The 25,209-nt window shown below is 38.0% G+C and overlaps 1 protein-coding gene across 1 annotated transcript in view; it reads right to left on the bottom strand.

The window, feature by feature from the left end:
* PHLDB1 (pleckstrin homology like domain family B member 1) overlaps positions 1-25,209 on the bottom strand; it is a 115,231-nt gene that overhangs the window by 80,192 nt on the left and 9,830 nt on the right. The window contains exons 3-4 of the mRNA XM_063436091.1: positions 24,806-24,929; positions 17,830-18,000 (exon numbers count right to left, since the gene is read on the bottom strand). Coding sequence (XP_063292161.1) covers positions 17,830-18,000; positions 24,806-24,929 — 295 coding nt within the window. The remainder of the gene's footprint in view (positions 1-17,829; positions 18,001-24,805; positions 24,930-25,209) is intronic.

The raw sequence follows: 25,209 nt of genomic DNA, 5'->3' as shown, positions 1-25,209 counted from the left end.
ATTTGAGGCAGGAAGATGCTGGGGAGAGTAGACTTATATTGACTGCCAATTGCATGAAACTGCTGATAAAGTATAAGATTCACTGTGTGCTGTATTTAACAAGCCCAGCCAGCAGTATAGATTTTGGGTTTAATTGTGTATATTGCTGGATCATGTTTTTACACTGGAAATCGGGGAATTGTGAATATATTTAGAACACTATATAAGAGTAGGTTATGAAAAGGGCATATGGAAAGCAAATAGCACAGCAAACGTAGATGTGTTACTTAAATTAAAGGACCACTCTAGGCACCCAGACCACTTAAGCTCAATGAAGTGGTCTGGGTGCCAGGACTTTCTAGGGTTAACCCAATTTTTCATAAACATAGCAGTTTCAGAGAAACTGCTATGTTTGTGAATGGGTTAAGCCTTCCCCTATTTCCTCTAGTGGCTGTCTCATTGACAGCCGCTAGAGGCTCTTGCGTGATTCTCACTGTGAAAATCACAGTGAGAGCACGCAAGCGTCCATAGGAAAGCATTATGAATGCTTTCCTATGTGACCGGCTGAATGCGCGCGCAGCTCTTGCCGCGCGTGCGCATTCAGCCGACGGGGAGGAGAAGAGGAGGATCGGAGGAGGAGAGCTCTCCGCCCACCGCTGGAAAAAGGTAAGTTTTTACCCTTTTCCCCTTTCCAGAGCCGGGCGGGAGGGGGTCCCTGAGGGTGGGGGCACCCTCAGGGCACTCTAGTGCCAGGAAAACGAGTATGTTTTCCTGGCACTAGAGTGGTCCTTTAACCCCTTAAGGACCAAACTTCTGGAATAAAAGGGAATCATGACATGTCACACATGTCATGTGTCCTTAAGGGGTTAAGCAATACAAGCTGTGAAAAGAAGGTGGGGGAGCGATAGAGGTTTTATGGGTTTATTTAGTAAAATCTCAGTTCTATTGCGGTGAGTAGGGTCATAGAACACCTGGGAGATTTATGTGTAATTAAAAGGGAAACTTTTACTGCTATATATCATTGAGGTGGTTTTAGTATGTAGAGTTCCGTGGCGCTGTCATTCTGTTCAGTGTTAAACCATTTTTTATAATTCAATGCTATATGAGAGAACTCACTGTGCTGCTTGGACCAAAGAGAAATCATTGGCTTGGAGTGTCAGCTGACTGTTTTCTGCCTATAACAGCCAGCCATTACTGGTATGTATTGATTCAACTAAGGAAGTGTGTGATCTCTGCCTTAGCTATACCTCCAGAGGGGGCCGGGTTTTGAGCTTCCAAAGACCCTCATTCAGTGTTAAACTGCTTGAGAATGGTTTAACACTTACTGGAAGGACATAGCCAGGGTACTGTAGGTGCTATAAACAACACAATGAGATCAAATCCCTATAGTGTCCCTTTCAACTTTTACATTACATTGAAAACTACGCCTTCCTTTTAATGCAGATCTTAGCCACTCCTTGTCATCTATCCAATATGACAATTATGAACAATTCAACAGAGGCTCCAAGCAGTTCATGCTATGCAAAAAATGGAGTCTACTTGGGCTAATTTATGTTGAGAATGCAAAGTTTTAAGTCTAGTACTGTCATTTTTAATGTCCACTAGTCCTAACTTTGGGTTCACTGAAAGCATCTTTATGAGAATACCTGTTGGTGTACACGATGAGATATGATATGATATGATGATATGAGATGACCTTTCAGTATACCATATGTAACATCAGATGGCAGAGTCACAGTCCGCAGAGCATTTTTTGTTAAATTCAGGAGAAATTAATTTCTTACATAATGTGCATTTTAGGCTAACTTTTTAAAAGATTTTCCTAGCATTTTTCTAATGTCCTATTTTTTTTTTTGTCTGGTCTCCTAGGTGAATTTAAGCAATGGGAAGACCCCATGTCTCTAATGTCTAGGACGTTGAGAAGCAATGGGGGGTAGACCAGCATATCTCTGTACTCTATTTCTGGAATTTTAATACTTTGCAGGATTCTTATTGTTTGCCCGCTGTTCTGGAGGTTTTGATACGTTTTTGTAGGAAAAGGAGGACATTTCAGAGAGATTATTTTGGTGTCTTCAGATTTTTTTTTATGGACATCTTTGCTGCAAAGGAGACAGTGAGTTTGGCAACAGATACAGTATCGTGTTACTCATCATCCCCTATCAAAGATTTGCACTCTTTTGCCAATTCACCTTTCTTATCACAATATATCTCCACTTAATCACAGATATGTTATTTAATTTGCGACCAGGTCCATTTCCATTGGACTTTAAACTGGTTTACTTGTCTGTATGTCCACTTAGAGCACAGTGCTACGGATTATTATATTATTATAAGTAATAATAATAATACATCCACTGGCTAACTACATGTGTACACATATTTAATATAAGTTTCCAGTAATTAAAATGTACAAGGGTTAAAATAGAGCACTAATTCTTAACCCCCAGATTGGGTGTCAATATAGGGTGTAGATATCACTGTGCATTGTATAAAAACAAAATGTCCAAAAACTGTGATATTCAGCTATACAGGCAAATAATCAGCATAAGAAGAAACATATTCAGATAGTTTTTCTTCAGTTAAAACATACCCTGTAGGGCATATGAAATACAATTACAATTACATAATTAAAGCAAATAAAACGCCAGCAATTATTAATTATGCTACTTGCGTTTGGATTTCTTCCTTATAAATATACCAAGCCTTAACAGTTTATTTTAGAGTTTGACAAACACACACACCTCTGTCTTAAGGCTATGAAAAAATCTGTAAAGGGAGACACCCGACTCCTTGCGTGTGCAGTACATGTGCATCATACCTAGTTATTGAGTAGTGTAAATGACATCATCAGGAATATAACTAGGTAGATCTAAGGACTTTTTTTTCTGAATTAAACCTCAGGAATCAAACTACGAAACAATGATGTATGGAATGTATATATCCCGCAGAGTTAATTTAACCTTGTATACATCTAATATTTTCATAAACATCATTAAAAAAAACCCACTGATTTATGATAGAAAAAGATAGAAAACAAATCTGTATAGTTAAAATTTCCAATAAACTTATATATCATGCTCTATACCTCCCAACATTTGAAACAAAGACAGACAATTTCTTTAATAGCTGGTGTTATGAATGAAATTCTACTTAGAAAAAGATCAAAGTATTTTATTTACTCAGAATAATTTCTAACCACGTTTATTGACATTTAAAGATATGCTATTATGTGTTTAATTGTTGTGATCTATTCAGAGAGTTGTACTAGATAGAAAATAGGAACAGGGGATTTTTTCAGAAAAAGGGACTGTCCCTCCTAAGCATACAGATAACAGGTATAATGAACTTCTGACATTTCAGTTATTACATTTTGGTTGGTGATAACAGTGTTAGTAGATAACATGATATTAAACCACAGGCAGTACCCGCATTTATAAACCACTATGAATCTCCTATAACCCTTGGGTAAATGGTCGTCTTTCTAAGATATTAAAAAAATACTGTACTGGCAAACTGTGAGCTTGTATGTTTAAGATAATTATGGCCAACCCTTTCTTTAGAAGTGACTAAAGAGGAAGTTGAGACATTTCCATGGTTAGTTTTGTGAATCATTTCAGAGTTGTTTGTGTCTCTTAGCATTTTGTCTGTTTCACATTTTTAACTCAATACAAAATTTATTGTGACCGGAAGTCGAATCATAATCTGTGGGGGTAAAATCAGTGACACCAGCAAAACAACGTCAGCCTGGCAACAAATAAACACATCAGTGTCAGCGTGTTCTAATGACTGAACATTTAGAACTCAGCAGCAAAAAACCTCTAGGAAATCATTTTAGTAGATGCCACTACCGGAACTGCTGCAGTGAGAGCTAATTATACTGAAACCATACTCTGACATCTAAAAATGAGCATCTTGGAATAGACTTCACTGTAAGGGTAGCCAGACAGTCGCCCATCAAACACACCTGTTTGTTGAACTACAACTCCCATAACGCTCTGCCAATCTTAAGAGTGGCAAAGAATCAAGGGCATGCAGTCCAACAACAAATGGACATAACTTTTGGGCACCCCAACTTTAGTGAAGTCAAATCTGAGTAATTTGTAGACTGATGCAGTCCTACCATTGTAGGTCAGATGGGTAGGGAAAGAGTTGGGGGATATCTGCCAAGCTGAGGGCTCACATTAAATACAGCTTCATTTGAACCCTTTAGGAGCCTACACACACATTAAATAAAATGAACATAGTTATTATGTATGCTGAAAGCTTTTTTTTTTTTTTTTTTTTTTTTTTAAATGCCACTCTCTAGAATATTCACTCACCCAAGATGTGTGAACTCCAGGTCTTCTTGTGTCCGACTTGGAGTACTGAGAGTACCAGGATCCGTCTAAATGAGAATACCAGCCCCTGCCAATGTATTAATCAGGCTGGGTGTGTACCAGGCTCTGTGTGCCCCAGGGTGCCCCTGTTAACAGCTCCTGACTATGCCAGGATTCAATCACGCCCAGTAGGCGACTCCTCTATGTATAGCACCCGTGCTGTGGGGTGTATTCATCCCCTGTGGGTAGATATAATCCAGTTCCAGTCCTGCTTTATACAGCTCCTGCTATACAGTCTATCAGACAACCAGCATCTATCCTGGTATAGGTACAACCATATGCCAATTCCAATGGAACATAAATTGTATGTATCTGTATATTTAGAACCTCCTTTCAGGTTCCTGTCCTCCTTTCACCCCTGGGCAGGGGCTAGTGCCACACTCAGTGCTGGAGGTGAATGGGAGAGCTGGCCCACTGCCTGCCAGTCTGGAACATGCTGCTTTAAAAAAATGTGGATATCCTGTGCCAGGGTGAAAGCTTTCTAGCTCTTCATTTCTCACCCCTGCTCTCTCTCTCTCTTTCTCCCCTCCTTTCTTTCTTTATTTCTCCGGCTTTCACTCAGCAGCTGGCTGCCATTCAGGGGGAGGGGACCTCTGCTAGCCTGCTAGATTTAGAACCAATGAATCTATCCCCTCTTGGAAGGGGCAGGAATGTGAGGAGGGTATTATGATACCAATCCCCCCTCTCTCATGCTATGCTCATTCATCCGTCCCTCCCATAAATCTGTCCAGCCCTATATTACTGTGACATCCTTTCCCACCCTTTCTTTCCCTTTGTCTCTATATTGTATTTCTTTACTGAGCACTACTTCATCCTTTATCTTTATTTTCATACTCAGTATCTTTATTTACCTCCTGACAGTCTCCAATCCTATATTTTCTTCTCCCTTTGTTTCCTCTTTATCCCTTGCTGCCCTGCTTGTTTATACTATTCTCTCCCACCATTACATTTTCATTATCACCTTCATTTTCTTTGTCTTTCTTTTACATCTTTCTGTTAGTTTACTTTAACTCCTTCTCTTCCAGATTGCAATCTCCCCAACCCCCTATTGCTCTCTCAACCCCCATCCCAAGCCTGTCTTTTATCACTGCCCTACAGCTGGCCTCTTGATAATACTTGTTGCTTGTTTTATGTGTGTACATACACAGCCCTGGTCATATTTATTCACATCCTTCCTGGAAAAATTGAAAATCAAAAGATTTAATAAAAACCCAAAGATTTACTGGGCATTATTTTTCAATGATACATAGAATATCTTTTGAAGATACATTTTTTTTACAGCCAAATAAGTCACGTAAGACATAATTATTTTTATATGGACATTGTAAACTATAAGTATTCGGTTTTCAGTCCAATAACATTGTGATATATTCCATGTAGAATTTGCACAATTCATTCTTAAAGGTTGCTTTTTTATTTTTTAAAGAGGACAAGGTTTTACTCAATACAGACACACACGTCCGTCAAATTCAGTTTTTAACACATCTTTGTGTATTTAAATCCTCATAGGTACACACACCATGGGAATTAGAGTAGTGTCAATGCAACATAGTTATATCCAGAGAATTGTGGAACAGTAAGCACGCCTTCTATAGCTATTACAAATGACTATGTGATCTAATAGCTAACAAGTTAGTTATGAGTGGTCTAAAAGCAATCTGAAAAAAATAATTCAACCATCCAACTTAGATTTTGTTCATGACTTCACAACGGTGACCTAAATTTTTTAAACATTTGCATCTTCATTGTAAATTTACAGTTGTTTAGCGACTAAGAAGCATATTTGAAACCAACTGGGCATATCTTGTTTAAAGTTGGGTGTAATAGAAGAGCAAGAAGACTAGTCACTAACAGTATTTGCAACCAACTCACACTGTCTCATTGGTTAAAACTAGGTATTGCTAAAAACAAAAAACAAAACAACTTAAAGGAAAACTCTAATCACTATTCAACTACAACTGAGCAGGGCCATGCCTAGCCGTGATGGATAAGAGTGTCAGCGGAGTGCTCTGAGCCAATCAGTGCTGTCCTGGATTAGGAAAGCTTAGCCCAATAAAGACAACCATCTTAGTTTGCTGGATAAAAAAACAGATGTGGTGCGGGCTTCCATGCGACCCAGTTGTTAAACTGTTCTAAAACAATTGATGCTAAATTACTCTGGGAGGGTACCAGAACACTTCTGGCACCATAACCGCGACAGCGGGTTGTAGTGAATATTCTGCTGTAGTGTTCCTTTAGAACATGACAATTGTACTAGCTTGATAGGAATTTCTTTTGGGTACTCAAACCTTTTTTTAAAATAAAATAATATTTAATTTCATGCCTGACTAATCCTGCCAGGTCAGTTTTTTTACTTACAGCATTCTTGATAATTACCAATTTTTCTTTGAAAGGCAAGTCAGTTGTCAAGGAGCAGTAGGCACCCATTTTGGAAAGTTATACTCCTGACTTTTGTTTCGGCCAACTTTTCTCAGTTGGTTGAAAGGTCAAAAGCTAGTGGGCAAACTTTACTTTTTTTTAGTAAATTGAACCCTTCGTGACTTTTCAACCAACTTCTAATAAATCTTACAAAACCCTACATTTATATTTGCGTTTCAAGCATTCAGAAAGAACTTTTGGCAGATAAAATTGAACAGTCATGTTTGCATTCATATTGCTGTTTTACATAGAGATCTTCTACAATTTTGTCTATTTTTTTTTTTTTTGGTAAAATCTCCTCCTAAAACATTTTAGTGCCTGTGATGGAATGATTTCCTCGCATACTTTTCCTGGCCAGGAAACAACTATTTCAGTGACCTTGACCCTTTCATTTAAGGATGCATAAAAGCTTTTTGTCTCTCTTAATAGCAATCACCCAACTCATGGAGACTAATAAACCTTCGCGATTGTTCAGAATTTTATCTGACTTTCGTTGATGATGAACGCACAGAAACATTTTGTTGCATCTGTGTTGCATCTTTTTATAACCCGTTGTAAAAGCAGGTGTCTTTAGCTTTTTCTATGTTGGCAATGAATGCTTAGAATTTTGATCCCAGTTTACTGTTGCAAGTTTATGTGCTGGCTGCTCGCATCCACACCAAAATATCTCAAAAGCTGGTATATGTTAAAGTAACTAATACAAACTAATATGCTGTACTTGATAGCAACTTTATTTTAACTTTTTGTGTGTGTGTGTGTGTGTAGGTCAGGTGTAGTTTTTACCAGCCACTACGCTGCTCAAATAATGTTTAAAAACAAAAAAAATGAATTGGGCACACACACATTTGATAAGGACTTCTTGCTGTGAGAAGGCACTGGATATGTGTAGTGCATAATGGTGATCCTTTCTAAATATATTGCATTAGGAAAAAAAATCTGAAAAATAACACAGATATTCTAATTGCCCCTTGTTTGAGCAATTCACAGGATCTCCTGCTACTACAGAAACTATGGTTCTTGGCCAATCCTAGTTTCACAGACAAAGGGTGGTGTTTATAAGTGGTTTTACACATTTTTGAGCAAGCACCTTGCATCATGCTACAGTAATATCAACTTAGTTCTCATCTTAAATGGCTTAAGTGGACTTTGAAGTCTTTGAATTCTCGAGTCTGCACTGCAGTGCATGAAGTAACGAGTCTCTCAATATCTATATATCTGTCTGCATAATAACAACACCATATCCCTCTAACTATCTTTTTAGGACTTTATGCATTCTTTTCTGTATCCATTAGATCATTTGATCAGAGTTATCAAACTGCAACCATCTATATGTTAGTAGACTAAATTCATATATTTCTCAATTAGTAGACAATAGATAGAGAATTAAGAGTCCAATAAAATGTGAACATTATAGGTATGACACTAGTAGAACATCAATAAATGCATGCACTGGGCATAGTTTCCTCTGACAGCTGGATCCATCCACTGAACTGGTAAGGTCAGGATGTGTGTGGAAGGTACCCGAACCGTGTTTATATGTTTAGGACTCTATGTGATCTATAGGTGATGATGTTAATCATGACCTGATTCACTGATCCCTGGAATAAAAACTCACAGAATTATTCCAGTTGTTCAATTTACTAGTCATACAAATAATAATAAGCTCCTTATTTGTCAAATACGGTATCTATTCTTTGTCTGTTGTGCACTTTTGTCTGAAGCACTCGTCATATCACTGTTGTTGTTTGTTTGTTTTTTTGTTTTTTCATTCTCTGACTCATCCTGGCTATTTTTCTGTTCTGCTCCCTCTAATTTATATTCTATCACGTTCTGTGTACCCTTTACATATTCTTTGTATAAAATGTACAAGTCCTATCATTGCTAAGGACTTCTTGCCTCCCCTTGCTACACACACACACACACTATGCCTCTCTTACACTCCCCCTTTCTCCCAGTCTCTCTCTGGTAATTATAGCTTTGCTAAATGATGGTTATACATAGTAACAAGACAGTCAAATCCAGAGTAATTTTGTTAAAGGAACATTTTCGTCTTTGTATAACATTCAGATGTGTGCCCTATTATACCACCACTGCCCCTTGCAAAGTAATGCAAAGCTTTAACTAACTAATAAACTTAACCACATTGATTGTCTGTGTAACAACACCCCCACAAACTCCAAGTAACAAGTAAATGCTACCCCAAACAACCTAAACACGTTTAAAGGAACACTATAGGGTCAGGAACACAAACATGTATAGTGTAAAAAAAACACCATCTAGCCCCCCTGACCTCCTCCTGGCACCCCTAAATATAGTAACATTTTACCTGTAATGAACTCTGAAGCTGCTGCCTCTGTCTGCTGACATAATCAGAAGTGGTGGTCTGGGCCAATTACAATGCTTCCCCATAGGATTGGCTGAGACTGTCAAGGAGGCAGATCAGGGGCAGAGGCAGCACAAGTCAAACACAGCCCTGGCCAATCAGCATCTCCTTATAGCGATAAATTGAATCAATGCATCTCTATGAGGAAAGTTCAGTGCCTGCATGCAGAGGGTGGAGACACTAAATGACAGTGCTGCACAGTGTGCAGCACTGCCCCAGGAAGCACCTCTAGCAGCCATCTGAGGAGTGGCCAGTGGAGTTATTACTAGGCTGTAATGTAAACACTGCATTTTCTCTGAAAAGACAGTGTTTACAACAAAAAGCCTGAAGGTAATGATTCTACTCACCAATGCATTATATTGGTCAATGTATTTGCCATAGCAAGCAGTGGAGACATTTACCCTCTTCCACATCAAGTCTCTGCATATACTGTATCTAATTTTATTATTCTTACAATTAAAGGACCACTCTAGTGCCAGGAAAACATACTCGTTTTCCTGGCACTAGAGTGCCCTGAGGGTGCCCCCACCCTCAGGGACCCCCTCCCGCCCGGATCTGGAAAGGGAAAAGGGGTTAAATCTTACCTTTTTCCAGCGCTGGGCGGAGAGCTCTCATCCTGCTCTCCTCCTCCGATCCGCCTCTTCTCCTCCCCGTCGGCTGAATGCGCACGCGCGGCAAGAGCTGCGCGCGCATTTAGCCGGTCACATAGGAAAGCATTCATAATGCTTTCCTATGGACGCTGGCGTGCTCTCACTGTGAAAATCACAGTGAGAAGCACGCAAGCGCCTCTAGCGGCTGTCAATGAGACAGCCACTAGAGGACATAGGGGGAAGGCTTAACCCATTCATAAACATAGCAGTTTCTCTGAAACTGCTATGTTTATGAAAAAATGGGTTAACCCTAGAAGGACCTGGCACCCAGACCACTTCATTAAGCTGAAGTGGTCTGGGTGCCTAGAGTGGTCCTTTAAGATTTAGAGTGTCAAAAAATACCAAAGCACAGTTCAATGGGTGTATGTTTAATTAAATATATAGTCAGCAATTGTGATAAAAGCCACATTCAAACAACTAGAAATGGGCTTCTGGAAACATTTCTGTACTATGTGGGAATTATGATACACTTTAGGCTATTCACTCTTTTCCTGTCTATTCTTTTCTGTCATCCTTTTGTTACTGTTTCTGCTGTTTGTCAGTCTCCTGCTTTTTGTAACTAATTTCCAGACACACGTTATCTCTCTCAGCACCTCTTTATCTATGTCTTTAGGCTCCTTATGTTACAAATCTCTGCATCCCCTGCCCCCTATTATGTCAGACTGCCTAAACTGCAGCTCCTTTATATCTGTCTGTCTTTCCCTTCTCTGTCTGTCTGGCATTTCCTCCTATCTGTCTCTGACTTCCTCCTGTTTATAGATAGATAGTCACTACTTGGCTACTTAATGTATCACTAAAGTTACCCATGACACTCCATCTCAATGACCTGGGTGCAGTGGTCCTGTCCTTTTAACCTTGCAATGGGGGTGGACCTGAATATGCACAGAAACACTAAAGCGTTGGGAATACAGATTTTATTCTTAAAAGGACCACTATAGTGCCAGGAAAACATACTTGTTTTCCTGGCACTATATGGCCTCGAGGTCCCCCCCACCCTTAGGGTCTCCATCCCGCGGGCTCTAGGGGGTGGAAGGGGTTAAATCTTACCTCCTCCTTGGCGTGGGTAACTCTCCTCCTCCTTTTCGCCATCATCGGCTGAATGCGCATGCGCGGCAAGTGCCGCACACGCATTCAGCCAGTCCAAAGGAAAGCATCCTCAATGCTTTCCTATGGACGCTGGTATCTTCTCACGGTACAAATCACAGTGAGAAGCGCAGAAGCACCTCTAGCGGCTGTCAATGAGACAGCCACAAGAGGCTGGATTAACCCATTTGTAAACATAGCAGTTTCTCTGAAACTGCTATGTTTACAGCAGAAAGGGTTAATCCTAGATGGACCTGGCACCCAGACCACTTCATTAATCTGAAGTGGTCTGGGTGCCTATAGTGGTCCTTTAACATTTTAGTGTTTCTTTAAAGGAACACTATAATGCTGACCTAGTCAACGCTCAGGTGACCGGGCCAGTACTGCCAGGGTTAAAAAAGGTGAATTTACTTACCTTTTCTCCTTTGCAGTGCCAGCCTCCTCTGTGAAGCTCCACTTTTTTGGCTGAGATCATCAAGATGGATGATCTCAGCCAATCCCATGGTTTCCCGTAGACATGCAATGGTAGGCTAGTGTACATGCGCAGCAAAACGCCACACTGCTCTAATCAGATGGTGTCTCTGAGACCGTTTGATTGAAATAGCAGAGTTTTACTATGCTATTATACAGAAGCGCCTCTAGTGGCATATCAGTATGACTGCCACTACAAGTAAGTTAATCCTGCAATGTAAACCTTGCCGTTCCTGCAAGGTTAAAATGGGGGGTATGTGGCATCTAGACCACTTCATTGAAATTAAGTGGTCTGGGTGCCTATAGTGTCACTTTAATCCTCAATTTTCCCATATTTGGAATTTAAGTTGCAACAATAACCCTGTGTATTCATGTCCCATCTCTTTATGTCTGCCTCAACTTGTCTTTCAGACTACAATTTAGCTGTTTTTATCAATTCTCTCTTTTATGACTGTTTCTTCTAATATTCGCTCAACAAAACTGTCCATTCCCTGAGGGCTCCGCCATGAAGAGCCAGAATAAGAGACGCAAGATCTGAATATATCTATGAACAGTTCTTTGTGTCTGCTCCCCCGCAGTGTGTGGAGCCTTTAAGATGCACAGTGCTGGTATATGATATCACAGCCTAGTGTCACCTATCCTGAGGCCCCTTACACTGGAAGTAAATATAGAGAGAAAGGTGGGAGGCAAAAGTCTGCACAGAAGTTGAGAAGCTGCAAGAGGAACCCATTTCCCGGTACTCGAGGAATGATATCAGACTCCAACCTTGTTGCAAAAAATATGTATTAATGCCTTTAATGTAAAACACAGATGACTGTAGCTGGAGAGGAATCAAGACTGCTAAGGCCTATGATTAAGTGCATTAACAGAAGAATGCCTTGTTCCAACCACCCACTACCCACAGTCATCTGTATTTTGCATTTGACTAATAACCATGAAAGACAAATAATACCTTTGTCTGGCATCATTCTTTCGGAATCTAGTGCCTCCTGTTGCACCCCTTCTTCTGTGTGGGCTCTTACCTCCATGGATTTCCATCAATAGTACCAATCCTCACAGCAGCAATCTCTAGACACAAGAGCTGGTTACACAATAAAACAGCTCAGAGATATTATATATCTATTTATTTGTATGACAAATTTTTCACATGAACCGTAGCCAGCTGGCCAGCAAATGTTCAGGTCTGATACTACTGTGCAAACCAACATCGGGGAAGCATGTTTTTTCTAATATCTATGGCAGTGTGTGCTTTAGTTATTTCACAGTAGAGAGTCACACCGTTTTTGAATGATCGAACACTTACCTCAAGGTTCCTCTGGGCACCGGTCGTCCTTTGTGATGTGTATCTGCTCTGATATCTCTAAAGTAATATTTTTGTCTAACATTGAATATCATCATTGGCTGACAGTGTCAGCTGACTTTCAGACAATTAAGAAAATACTAATAGGGACAAAACTGATTACCAAAGGGATTCAGGTAAGTGTAAAACCTTTAAAAAATAGTTTGACTCCTTACCGTGGGATACTGCCATGTCACTCCTGCCACCATAACCACTATAGCAACTGGTTGCTATGGGTTGATCTCCCTGTCCTTCAATTCCTCGACATTCAGTGTCTGCCGTGGAATTGAAAAACAGATTGGAGTAAAACCCATTTTTAAATGTTCTCCTCCAAATCTATACATTTGCTAGCAAAACTGCTAGCACAATGTATAGATGGAGTTTTAAGCTTTTTTTTTTAAAGTGCTACAGTTGTGTTTACCACGACAGATTCCATTTAAAATCCATTCTCACTGTTTTATTATTAGAATTGCAAAATATTTGTATGCAATCAGGATTATGGATAATCAGGATTATTCAGGAGAGTGTAAATCAGGGGTGCCCAAACGGTAGATCCCCAGATGTTTTAAAACTAAAACTTCTATGATGCTTTGTCATGCTAAAGACCTGCTAAAAGTATGCAAAGCATCATGGGAGTTGTAGTTTTACTACATCTGGGTACCTAGACATTTTTTACCAGAAATTGGCCAAAAAAGCAAAATTAAAAACACTTTTTATTTTCCTATGGCTGTTTTGACCTACAATTTGACATTTACACCTGTGTGATAACCCTCATGAAACTTTGCATACATTTTTTTTTACAATTCTTAACATCTATTTGCGGTTAATATTACCATGTACCTTACTCAATGGGGGTGTAAAAAAGTTAATTTAGAAAAGAGCCAATTTATATTACAATCTGCACTTTGTGTAATGTTAAAAAATAGTAAACACTGTTTACTGAAGTGGTTTAGGGGTCTGGAGTGTCCCTTTATGAAAAAACAGTACATAAGTAAATATGACAAGGAATCAAAAATCAATTTCTTCGAAAATGAATGTGTCAACTGTCTGATTTATCTTCAGTGAATATGACACATATTGGTGAAAGCAGATATGAGATTTATTTTTCTTAATATTCTGCCATAGGCAGAAAACAATTGGAATTTATTCTCTCGTAAATTGTTATTATCCTAAGACACATCAAAATGCGACAATAAAAATTTAGGAGAATAATATGTTTTCTATAAACTGACAATCTTAATTTCCAGAAAAAACTATTTTTATTCCAGTACTAGTTAACATTCCATTCTGACGAGCTCCCCCTTCCCACCCCACCCCCCCAGCTCCGAGTGATTAAATTTATGCTTTTTAGCTGTCAGAGACCCCTTTCCATCCCCCAGAATATTTGTGTACTGTTGCCAACCTATTGTTGTGAAAGGGCTGTTATTTGTAACATTAGATAATTGGAAAATTTAAAATAAATCATTTCACCAATCCAATCTTATGCATGTTTATAAAGGATTTAAAAAATGTTTTATCTATATTTTATTAAAAATGTAGTTAAAACAAAATGCTAGAAACATTTATTTTGAATGTTCTGACCCATTTTTTTTGTATAACTCTGAAGGCTATTCTTACAGACCTAACTTTCGACAATCATCTTGATTACAATGTTAATATGCAGAATGATATACATGACATGAAAGTGAACTCATTACGGTTATGTTTAATGGTATGACAGATTGTGCACTTTCATCAATGTGTTAGAATTATGTGGCTGTAGGCTATACTTTATTATGAGTTATTGTAATTTTTATTCATAAAGCACCATCGTACACCATAGGGATGTACAAAAGATGGACAGACAATTAATTAAAACAAGCTGAACATGCAGAAACAGAAGGCGCTGTTCCAAATATTTAAAGGTAAACTACTTAATGAAGTATTTTGCTGAAATAGTGGGGTGGAGGGGCTTTAGAATTGCTGGGGCTTTTAAAAATATATATATATATATTATACACTTCACTTATTAGTCAATAGAAAAACATGGTCCTGTAAAAACCTAATGCACAATATTCTAGATGGGGGTTCTAGAACACAGATTGCTAATGTTTAGTAACGAGACACTGAGTTTCCCTAAATGAGATGACCCACAATGGGATAGCTACAAGGATCCTCATGTTTTAAATATACACATCTGTCTGTAGAGTCTGTAAGCTACACAGACATAAGGTGACGCAGACTGAGGGAGGGACAAGGTTGAAGTTAAATAGGCTAAAATCTGTGACTAATGTCTCCTGTCAAGAATACAAAGTAAGCAAGCTTTATAATACAATCAAGTTAACAAAAAGGAAAAAATATATGTCAATATATTATGGAAAACAAAGAGAAAAGTCTACCGACATTAAACGGGGTACAGACTAGAAAAACTGAGTGTTGCAAAAACTCTCACAGACAAAAAATACTATATCTTCCCCAAAGTGTTGGCTGTTACTATTAATATTTATAAGTCTACAATTCTCTTCCCAGTGCAACACAATGCACACTGCAGTAATTTCTCAATTAGCCAGTATTTCAATAGTTATAAAAATAAAATACAATTTTTTTTATTGTAAATTGTACTTTCAAATATAAGTACAGAATAAAGTGTTATCATTCAGTTTATTCAATGTATGAATATAAAATGAGGCTGTCAAATGTCAGAACCACACATTAATAAAATATATAACACAGCCCTACAACTGTTTTCTATTGTGAATAATATAACAATGATGTAACAATATCGAATGGGAGCTTTGATAATAGTAACAGGGTTATTCAATAAATACTTGTGACTTGACCAGGGAGTTTTAATTGTTAAGTCCAAGTGAATTTCAAATTCAAGGTATAACTAAACGAACTGGAAACATTATTTATGTAAGCTATGCTTCCAGTTTGAGTACTTTGGCCTTAAATTTGAAATTCACTTTTGATTCTTAGTCTATATTAACTCAGTGGCAAATAACCAGGATAGAAAAACATACAGGTAGACAAAACCGCCTCTAAAACGAGATACAGACAAGAAGTGGAGTAATACATACCTGTGCCTAAAAAGTCCTATTAAATAAAGCACAGCGGGTTTATTCACTAAAGTGTCAAAAGTTGGCAATTCAAAGTAAATTGGAAAAACTCTGTCAACATGTCAGCAATGTGTGTATGTTAGCTGCTTAGGCCTAACGTTTGAAATTCACTATGGTTTCCCAAAGATTCACACTTTAGTGAACAATTCTGACAGTATTTACACTGACAAATCCATTCAATGTCCATTCAGTGTTCACTTAAGGTCAGTGATTACAATGCTCATACGGCCTCAGTTCTTAAAAGGTTAAAAATAGCGGTCTGTCCTGCCCAGTGTAAACTGTGTTCAGTATTTCCACATCCTGTTTAGAGCCATCCTGGCAACCCCCTTCCCGAGGGGACTGTCTGCTTCCTCCCCCACACATGCAGATACAAACCTCCCATTCTAGATAAGTTGCCAAACCGAAAAAAGTAACTCATCCCTATCCATTCTAAATTAAACTTGAATTATATATAACAGACGTGGAGTGTGGTCACTGCAGTGACCAAAAAAAATAAAAATTTAACATTAGTGCTGCATGTGTGCTAAAAATGCTGTGGTACCTCGGCATTAAGTGTAACTTAATAAAAAAAAAATATAGGAAAAGCACAATGTGCGTCTTAGCAGATAAGGACCTCTAGTGAATACCCCAGAACATTTATTGAAGAGCACCAAATTACAAAACTTTAGAGACTCCGTACCTTTATCAATGCACATTCAGTGGTCATGGGGTTAAAGGGACACTATAGTTACCCAGACCACTTCACTGAAGTGGTCTTGATGCAGTGTCCCTGTCCCACTTAAAAATTTAATGTAAATCATTGCAGTTTCAGAGAAACTGCAATGATTACATTGCAGGACTAAGACAGCCTCTAGCGGCTGTCAATCCGACATCCATTAGAGGCACTTCCTGAGTCCTAACACCGAATTGATGCTGTACGTCCTCATGCATCAGTAAAATCCCCATAGGAAAGCATTGAGGTAATGCATTCCTATGGGGAGGGCCTAATGCACTCGCCACACATGTGCATTAACCTCTCCCTGTCAGATGACGTCGGAAGAGGCAGAGTGCTGACCCAGTGCCGAGTAACATCAATGCTGGAATTGGGTAAGTGACTAAGGTTTTTTTTAACCCTTTAGCTATCAGGGGTGGGGCAGCACAATGGAGGGGGGATATCAGAGGGCTCTATAGAGTTAGGAATACAGATTTTTAGCAGGACAGTATTAAGTAAGGATTCCAAAGCTTGCTCCTGTGATCAAGTTTGTCCAAAACGCTAGGGTCATGGGGTTATATTTTTGTGTATTACAATACATAAGCAGCATTATGATGCAAGCAAATCGCGTTGGTTGCGGAACAGCTGCACCCTACATTTCAGCTTAACTTCACATAACTACACTAGTTATCCTGTAGAAGTTACCAATCAAGGCACACAAGAAATTGTGTATAAGGCACTTTAAAGGGACACTATAGTCACCAGAACAACTACAGCGTAATGTATTTGTTCTGGTGAGTATAATCAGTCCCTTCAGACTATTTGCAGTAAACACAGTTTTTTTCAGAGAAAAAGCAGTATTTACGTTATAGCCTAGGGATACCTCCAGTGGCCACTCCTCAGATGGCTACTAGAGGTGCTTCCTGGGGCAGTGCTGCACAGTGTGGAACGTTACTCATAGATATGCATTGATTCTCTATGAGGAGATGCTGATTGGCCAGTTCTGTGTTTGGCTTGTGCTGGCTCTGCCGCTGATCTGCCTCTTTGACAAGCTCAGCCAATCCAATGCTTTCCTATGAATCATTGTAATTGGCTCAGATCACCATTTCAGATGTTGTCAGCCAAGAAGGCAGATCAGAGGCAGAGTCAACACCAACAGACTGGAATAAAAGTAAGATTTTACTATATTTAAGGGGGCAAGAGGGAGGGCAGGGAGGCTACATAGTGTTTTTAACACTTTACGGCCAGGAATACAGGTTTGTGTTCCTGACCCTATAGTGTTCCTTTAATGTCAGAGCATGACAAATACCATCATGTAGTTATTTTCATAGTGTTTTTTACCTTGGGTCAAGCGGACAGGTTTCTTGATAGGGATCCCATCAATGGAACAGGGATTTCCGCATGGATACAGTATGAGTGTTCCTCGGATGTTTTCAATATAGCAGTGTTCGGCAGCAATACCAGGACCTTGCAGCGATATGTCTGTGGAAGCATGGCCCAGGGTTGTCCTACCTAGCGTTAGGAAAGAATATGAGAAAGTTATAATTACATTAATATGTGTAATATTTAGAATAATGTTTTGTGGTCAGCAAACACCTAACAACCTTATACCAGTATATAAAGCTTAAATTATTATACCATAACATGTGATTGTAAAATAAACTCTATACCTTCCAATACTCCTACTTCGAAATCTTGGTGTCCTTCGTGATTAATTAGTGTGTGTTAACCTACCTGAGTAAGCCTAAAGCTACTGTGGATGTTTTATAATATCTGTCCGTAATACAGAAGAGAAACTCGATTAAAACAATTTTTACCACAATGGCATTGAAAACATCTGTTTGAAAGGGAAATTACCATGAAAAGAAGTAGCAGCACTGTAAAATTAGATAAGGGAAAGAGAAATGATAATACTTGACCTACATTGGTGCTATTAGCAGTGGTATTCAGTGCTGGCTTCTAGACAAAACAGTCTATTTAAAAGCATATTAGCTTTTCATTAATATTATCTATTGCCATCTCTCTTTTCCAAGTAATACAGACAATATATTTCCATCTAAAAGGAGACAGCACTCTCAGAAAAGCTGATTTTACTCAATGGATGAATGCATACCGGAAGATGAACATAGTATTAAAATTCTAATATTTAATAAATGTATTAAGGGAATGTGGATTAACAATGTGATGTTCATATTGTTAAAGGGTTACTCCAACCATCATAATCACTACAGTGGGCCGCAATGGTTATGATGGTAGGAGAACCTTGGAGCCGTTCTCCGGCAGTGGGTCAAACTATTCTACAGCAGTTAGCCATGTTAGCTGGTCCTGCTGGTTAGCGGGTCTCTTCTGAAACAGGATTTATGACATCTGACTTGTGCAGAGCTGCCACTTATTCATTGGCATTGAGAGCATCAGCTGACCACTCTCAGCCAATGTATTGGATTTTTGTGCCTCAAAATGCACAGAATTGACATTTGCCAGACAGGAACGTTTAAAAGCGAAATGCTGAAGCTTTCTAAAAAGTTTAACCTATGGGATTAGGATATTACTTACCCATAGATAGTTCCTCACATACAACTGTTACATTCTTTTTATAGGGTATTTTTTATTTGTCCCTTTTGATATGTAAGTTTTCTGTTTTGCAATAAAGTCATTCTTTTTCTTTATACTTTTCTTTACATATTACAAAGGACCTTTCTGTGTCAAATTGGCTTTTAGATCTCATTTAGATATAGGTGTGTTTATTTTCTAAATGCTGAACTTACAGGCTCCAGGCACCAAGACAACTTCAAACAACTGAAGAGGTCATGGTGCCTGGAGTAACAATCTAACTTCTGATATCTTTTGTCTATCTTCTCTTTCCAAAAATAGGAATAAACAAGCTACCTTAGTCACCAAAACAACTTTAGCTTAAGCAGTTTTGGTGTATAGATCATGTCCCTGCAGTCTCACTGCTCAATTCTAGGCCATTTAGTAGTTAAATAACTTTGTTTATGCAGCCTTAGGCACACCTCCCTTACACAGCCTTCCTAAACACTTCCTGTAAAGTGACATCTAATTTTTAAACTTCCTTTATTGCACAGTATGTTTAACTTAGAATTTCTTATCTCCTGCTCTGTTAATAGCTTTCTAGACCTTGCAGGAGCCTCCTATGTGTGATTAAAATTCAATTTACAGGGCAGGAGATTAAAACCTTTGAAATAAGTTAACATCTGACTGAAAATAAACCATTGTTTTTCATACAGGCTGTATCATTCACAGTCAGGGGAGGTATGACTAGGACTGCATGAACAGAAACAAAATGATTTAACTTCTACATGTCAGTGAATTGAACAGTGAGACTTCAAAGGCATGATATATACAACAAAACTGCTTCATTAAGCTAACATTGTTTTGGTGACTATAGTATCCCTTTAACCCCTTAAGGACACATGACATGTGTGACATGTCATGATTCCCTTTTATTCCAGAAGTTTCATCCTTAAGGGGCTAAGTAACATTTTTGATACATTTAAAAAAAGTTTAAGTTTAAGTTTTTTTTGGAGTACCTTATTATTTTAAGAGCATGTTGACAGACATAATTCGATAAATTGAATTAAAAATAAATGGAATATTCACAGTGGTAAAGGGGAACAATATTTTTTTCTGGTAATTATACATAACTGATTCACAGCTGGTTCCTTACAATCTCACATGCATGTCTTATTTACATCCCCATGCATTTGTTTTCTCTCTTATTCTGTAATATGCCTTTAAAGGAACAATCTAAGCAACAAATCCACAACATCTTAAAGTAGCATTTTTGATGCATATACCCTGTCCCTTTTCTCTGGAAATGTAAAACTTTGCCATTTCAAAGAAAAGGTAATGTTTACATTTTGCTTAGAACCTGCCTATAGTGGCTGTCAGGCCTTTTAAATTTGAAGGTTAGCTGCTGCTGTAAGGTAACTGTTGCTTTGTTCGATCGCAATTAAGTTTTATGTCATTTTTTTTTCTCTCTCCGTTTTTTGTTTTTTTTACATTTAAAACAGGGGCCCTGCATCTAAAGAACACGTCTAACTTTAAAATGAATATATTTATTTTTAAAATTAGTGTTCCATTAAATATTTGGTTATATAAAATTGTTACTTACACAAGTAGATCTATGAGTCTTTGTTTTAATTTTATTAAATGTATCATTAAAGCTTATTTCACCCACATTACATTCTCTTATAGCTCTAGAAACTTTCAGTATCATTTATTTGTATCATCCAAATGTATTATTTTGGTTAAAATGCCCACTGAAAGGTCTGTTGCATAAAACTAAAAAAAAAATGTAAAACCCAATAATACGCTAGAATTTAATTTCCTGTCTTTGATGCCGAAAGAGATAGCATTTCCCAGCAGGCACCAGACCTAGTCTTCCTAGTCAATATCACCTTTAGAAATGTTTGTAACTCACTGAATAAATGGTTACAGAAAACAGCAAATAGATGTTTAGAAGAACAGCAATTTCACGCAGAATCTTTTCACAAATCGTCCACAATCTGTTTTTAAAAACATCTTAGAAAACAGTAAATTGCTTAGTAAAATTTTCAGCTTTTGTTGTTCTTTAATTAATTAGAAAGTAAAATTATTATTAACATATTTTAAAATACAGAGCTATTTTAACCCAAGAAAGGTTTCATTTTTCATTTTTGTCAAATAACTTTAATGGGGGGTTTGATGACTGCTCAATTACGGTACATACATTTACAACAAATCTAGTGAAAGGCCACATTTTAAAAATTTAAAGTAGTTTTCACTCATCACCACAGGTACAAAAGCTAGCTCAGATTCAATGTGACCTGCTGAACCTAGAGTGGTCTATGTAGCAGGTAGCCAAATTCAATGGAAATTAGTAGGATGCGCCAGCAATTTTCCTACTTTGTGAGGAACATCTGCAGTGAACAGACCACAAACTTTGAGAAATAGTGAGGAACCTTGAAGACCTCCTTCAAGTCCCAATTACGTTTCCACCATTTTAGCATATAGGCAGCTAAAAATCTGGGTTTAGAGAATAGATTCAGACAGTGAAAATTCTGGGTTTAGTGAATAGATTCAGGCAGCTAAAATTATGGGTTTAGTGAATAGATTAAAGCAGCTAAAATTCTGGGTTTAGTGAATAGATTCAGGCAGCTAAAATTCTGGGTTTAGTGAATAGATTAAAGCAGCTACAATTCTGGGTTTAGTGAATAGATTCAGGCAGCTAAAATTCTGGGTTTAGTGAATAGATTCAGGCAGCTACAATTCTGGGTTTAGTGAATAGATTCAGGCAGCTAAAATTCTGGGTTTAGAGAATAGATTAAAGCAGCTAAAATTCTGGGTTTAGAGAATAGATTAAAGCAGCTAAAATTGTGGGTTTAGTGAATAGATTAAAGCAGCTAAAATTGTGGGTTTAGTGAATAGATTCAGGCAGCTAAAATTCTGGGTTTAGTGAATAGATTCAGGCAGCTAAAATTCTGGGTTTAGTGAATAGATTCAGGCAGCTAAAATTCTGGGTTTAGTGAATAGATTAAAGCAGCTAAAATTCTGGGTTTAGTGAATAGATTCAGGCAGCTAAAATTCTGGGTTTAGTGAATAGATTCAGGCAGCTAAAATTCTGGGTTTAGTGAATAGATTCAGGCAGCTACAATTCTGGGTTTAGTGAATAGATTCAGGCAGCTAAAATTCTGGGTTTAGAGAATAGATTAAAGCAGCTAAAATTCTGGGTTTAGTGAATAGATTAAAGCAGCTAAAATTCTGGGTTTAGTGAATAGATTAAAGCAGCTAAAATTGTGGGTTTAGTGAATAGATTCAGGCAGCTAAAATTCTGGGTTTAGTGAATAAATTAAAGCAGCTAAAATTCTGGGTTTAGTGAATAGATTCAGGCAGCTAAAATTCTGGGTTTAGTGAATAGATTCAGGCAGCTACAATTCTGGGTTTAGAGAATAGATTAAAGCAGCTAAAATTCTGGGTTTAGAGAATAGATTAAAGCACCTAAAATTCTGGGTTTAGTGAATAGATTAAAGCAGCTAAAATTGTGGGTTTAGTGAATAGATTCAGGCAGCTAAAATTCTGGGTTTAGTGAATAAATTAAAGCAGCTAAAATTCTGGGTTTAGTGAATAGATTCAGGCAGCTACAATTCTGGGTTTAGAGAATAGATTAAAGCAGCTAAAATTGTGGGTTTAGAGAATAGATTCAGGCAGCTAAAATTCTGGGTTTAGTGAATAGATTCAGGCAGCTACAATTCTGGGTTTAGTGAATAGATTCAGGCAGCTAAAATTGTGGGTTTAGAGAATAGATTCAGGCAGCTAAATTTCTGGGTTTAGTGAATAGATTCAGGCAGCTAAAATTCTGGGTTTAGAGAATAGATTAAAGCAGCTAAAATTCTGGGTTTAGTGAATAGATTCAGGCAGCTAAAATTCTGGGTTTAGTGAATAGATTCCAAGGTAAATCAAGGACGGTGTTTTTTCAGAGATATTAAATGTTTCTGCAAACCCCAGATAAAATAAATAAATAAAATTGCTGCCTAACGTATGTAATCTGGGTCTAATCTCCAGGATGTTCTTACAGGAGCAGCGGCAGACAGGATATTACAGATACAAAATTGTAACAGAGATAGCACGCATTGTTCTAGTTTAGTATCTCCTAAAACACATAGTCAAAATCATTGTTAAAAATTTAAATTAAACAGATGGTAAGGCATATACGGGTCAAAAAATTTTTTTGATTGCAAATACCATCTCAGTTTCTTATGATACTTCTGATTAGAGCGATTGCTGTTCTATTTACTTCTTCTGATGTCATGTGTTTAGTAAATGGAACGGCTCAATTTTCAGTAAATTGATATGACTGCTGCTCTAACGGTGTTGCACATTATTGCAGTATAAAACAGTGATGGTTTTGATCAAGTGACGTAATACACTTAAATCAATTTCTCTATAGTCACTGAATGAAAATGGCAGCTATCTTAGATGCCATCTATATTTCAGTTGTCTTGTGGTAGTTAACTGTTTTGCATCATTGATAAGATCACAAAAGCTTTTACTACCACTACAATCAGATAACATGGATTCAAAACATTGTCCTAAAATAAACCAGAGGAAGGGGTAGGGGAGCAAATAGGTTTTGCTTCCACAATCCTTAATAGAAATGTGCACAAGATCAAACACAGTATGATTTTCTTAAACTCACATATTTGTAGACAATTATTTAAAGGGACACTATGGTCACCAGAACAACAAGAGCTTCATGTTGTTGTTCTGGTGAGTATAATAGCTCTCTTCAGGCATTTTCATGTAAGCACTGCCTTTTCCGAGAAAAGGTAGTGTTTACATTGCCCCTAGGGACACCTCCAAGCGGCCACTCTTCAGATGGCCACTGGAGGTGCTTCCTGGGGAAGTGCTGCACAGTAGGCAGCATTGCCACTCAGCATCTCCACGCTCTGCATGGAGATGCTTAATTTTCCTCATAGAGATGCATTTATTCAATGCACATCAATGAGGAGGTGCTGATTGGCCAAAACGGCGTTTGGCCCCGCCCTCTTGCCGATTTTAGCCAATCCAATGGGGAAAGCATTGGTTGGCTAAAAATCTGCAATTTTGATGATGTCACCAAGGGGAAGGGGCCTGCGCCATCAGACATGTGGATAGCTGAAAATAAGGTGAGTTTTAACTCATTCTGAGGGGGCTATGGAGGGGGAAGCCACCTAAATGGTGGGTTTTCACTATAGGGTCAGGAATACGTTTGTGTTTCTGACCCTATAGTGATCCTTTAATTATAGTAATTTCGACTGCTGGGGTAACAGTGATATGGGGAATGAGCAGACAAAAGGCGAGTTAATGGTTGTGGAGGTAGGGGATAAGAGGGGACAGGTAGGGGTACAGAGGGAGATGAGTCAAGACAACATTTTTGTACATGTAGATGAGAGATGGAATATTGCACAGAGATTTATATATGATTTTTGTCATCTGAAAATAGAGTTGTGTATTACCCACGCCGACAATTGCAAACAGAGCACGCCTATCTATTTTAGCCGGTCTGAGCAGTTCCTGACCATAACCTTTCTATCCATTCATCCACTCACGTACCCTCCGTGATATGTTAGTTATAAAACACATATCTAATTTTTTACATCTTATATACATTATACTAGCTCCAATTGTGTTCCAGTTTTGTCCTGATTGTCCCACTGCATTAAATTTCGACTATCAACATGTTGACCTTCTTGAAATGGCTTAAAATAAAATTCCTATTCGTTTATATTTTTACGCATTAATTATTATCAAAACACATACCTGACTATGTTTTACCTACCTTCTTCCAGAGGCAGCAGAGTGATTGCCGTACTCAGTCTTCCACTCCCCAGACTCACAAGATGTGGTTTCTCTGTCTGCACCTTAAGTCCCTTTCCAGTATCAATGAAATCCAGTGGAGTGTTCTGTGTGTGACAAAGTGACATGTTATAACAATATACAAACTCTATACTTGAAGTCACAGTAATAACAATATATAAACTCCATACATGAAGAATAATTAAACCTCTCAAAGCCAACCCATTTACACCTTGATCAATACATCTGAGAAATGTATATTCTTATTATTCAGATTCAGACGATCAAGCTATTTTCAAACTGCAATTCCTATTTGTCATCCATCAGTTTTTAAGTTCTAATGGCTGGATGTCCACCGCTGGTCAATTCTAAGATAGATCATCTACA

The sequence above is a fragment of the Pelobates fuscus genome, chromosome 11, assembly GCF_036172605.1.
Source record: "Pelobates fuscus isolate aPelFus1 chromosome 11, aPelFus1.pri, whole genome shotgun sequence".
In the NCBI taxonomy this organism is placed as follows: domain Eukaryota; kingdom Metazoa; phylum Chordata; class Amphibia; order Anura; family Pelobatidae; genus Pelobates; species Pelobates fuscus.
The sequence above is the reverse complement of the archived record's forward strand: the minus strand, read 5'-3'. Positions and strand labels throughout refer to the sequence as shown.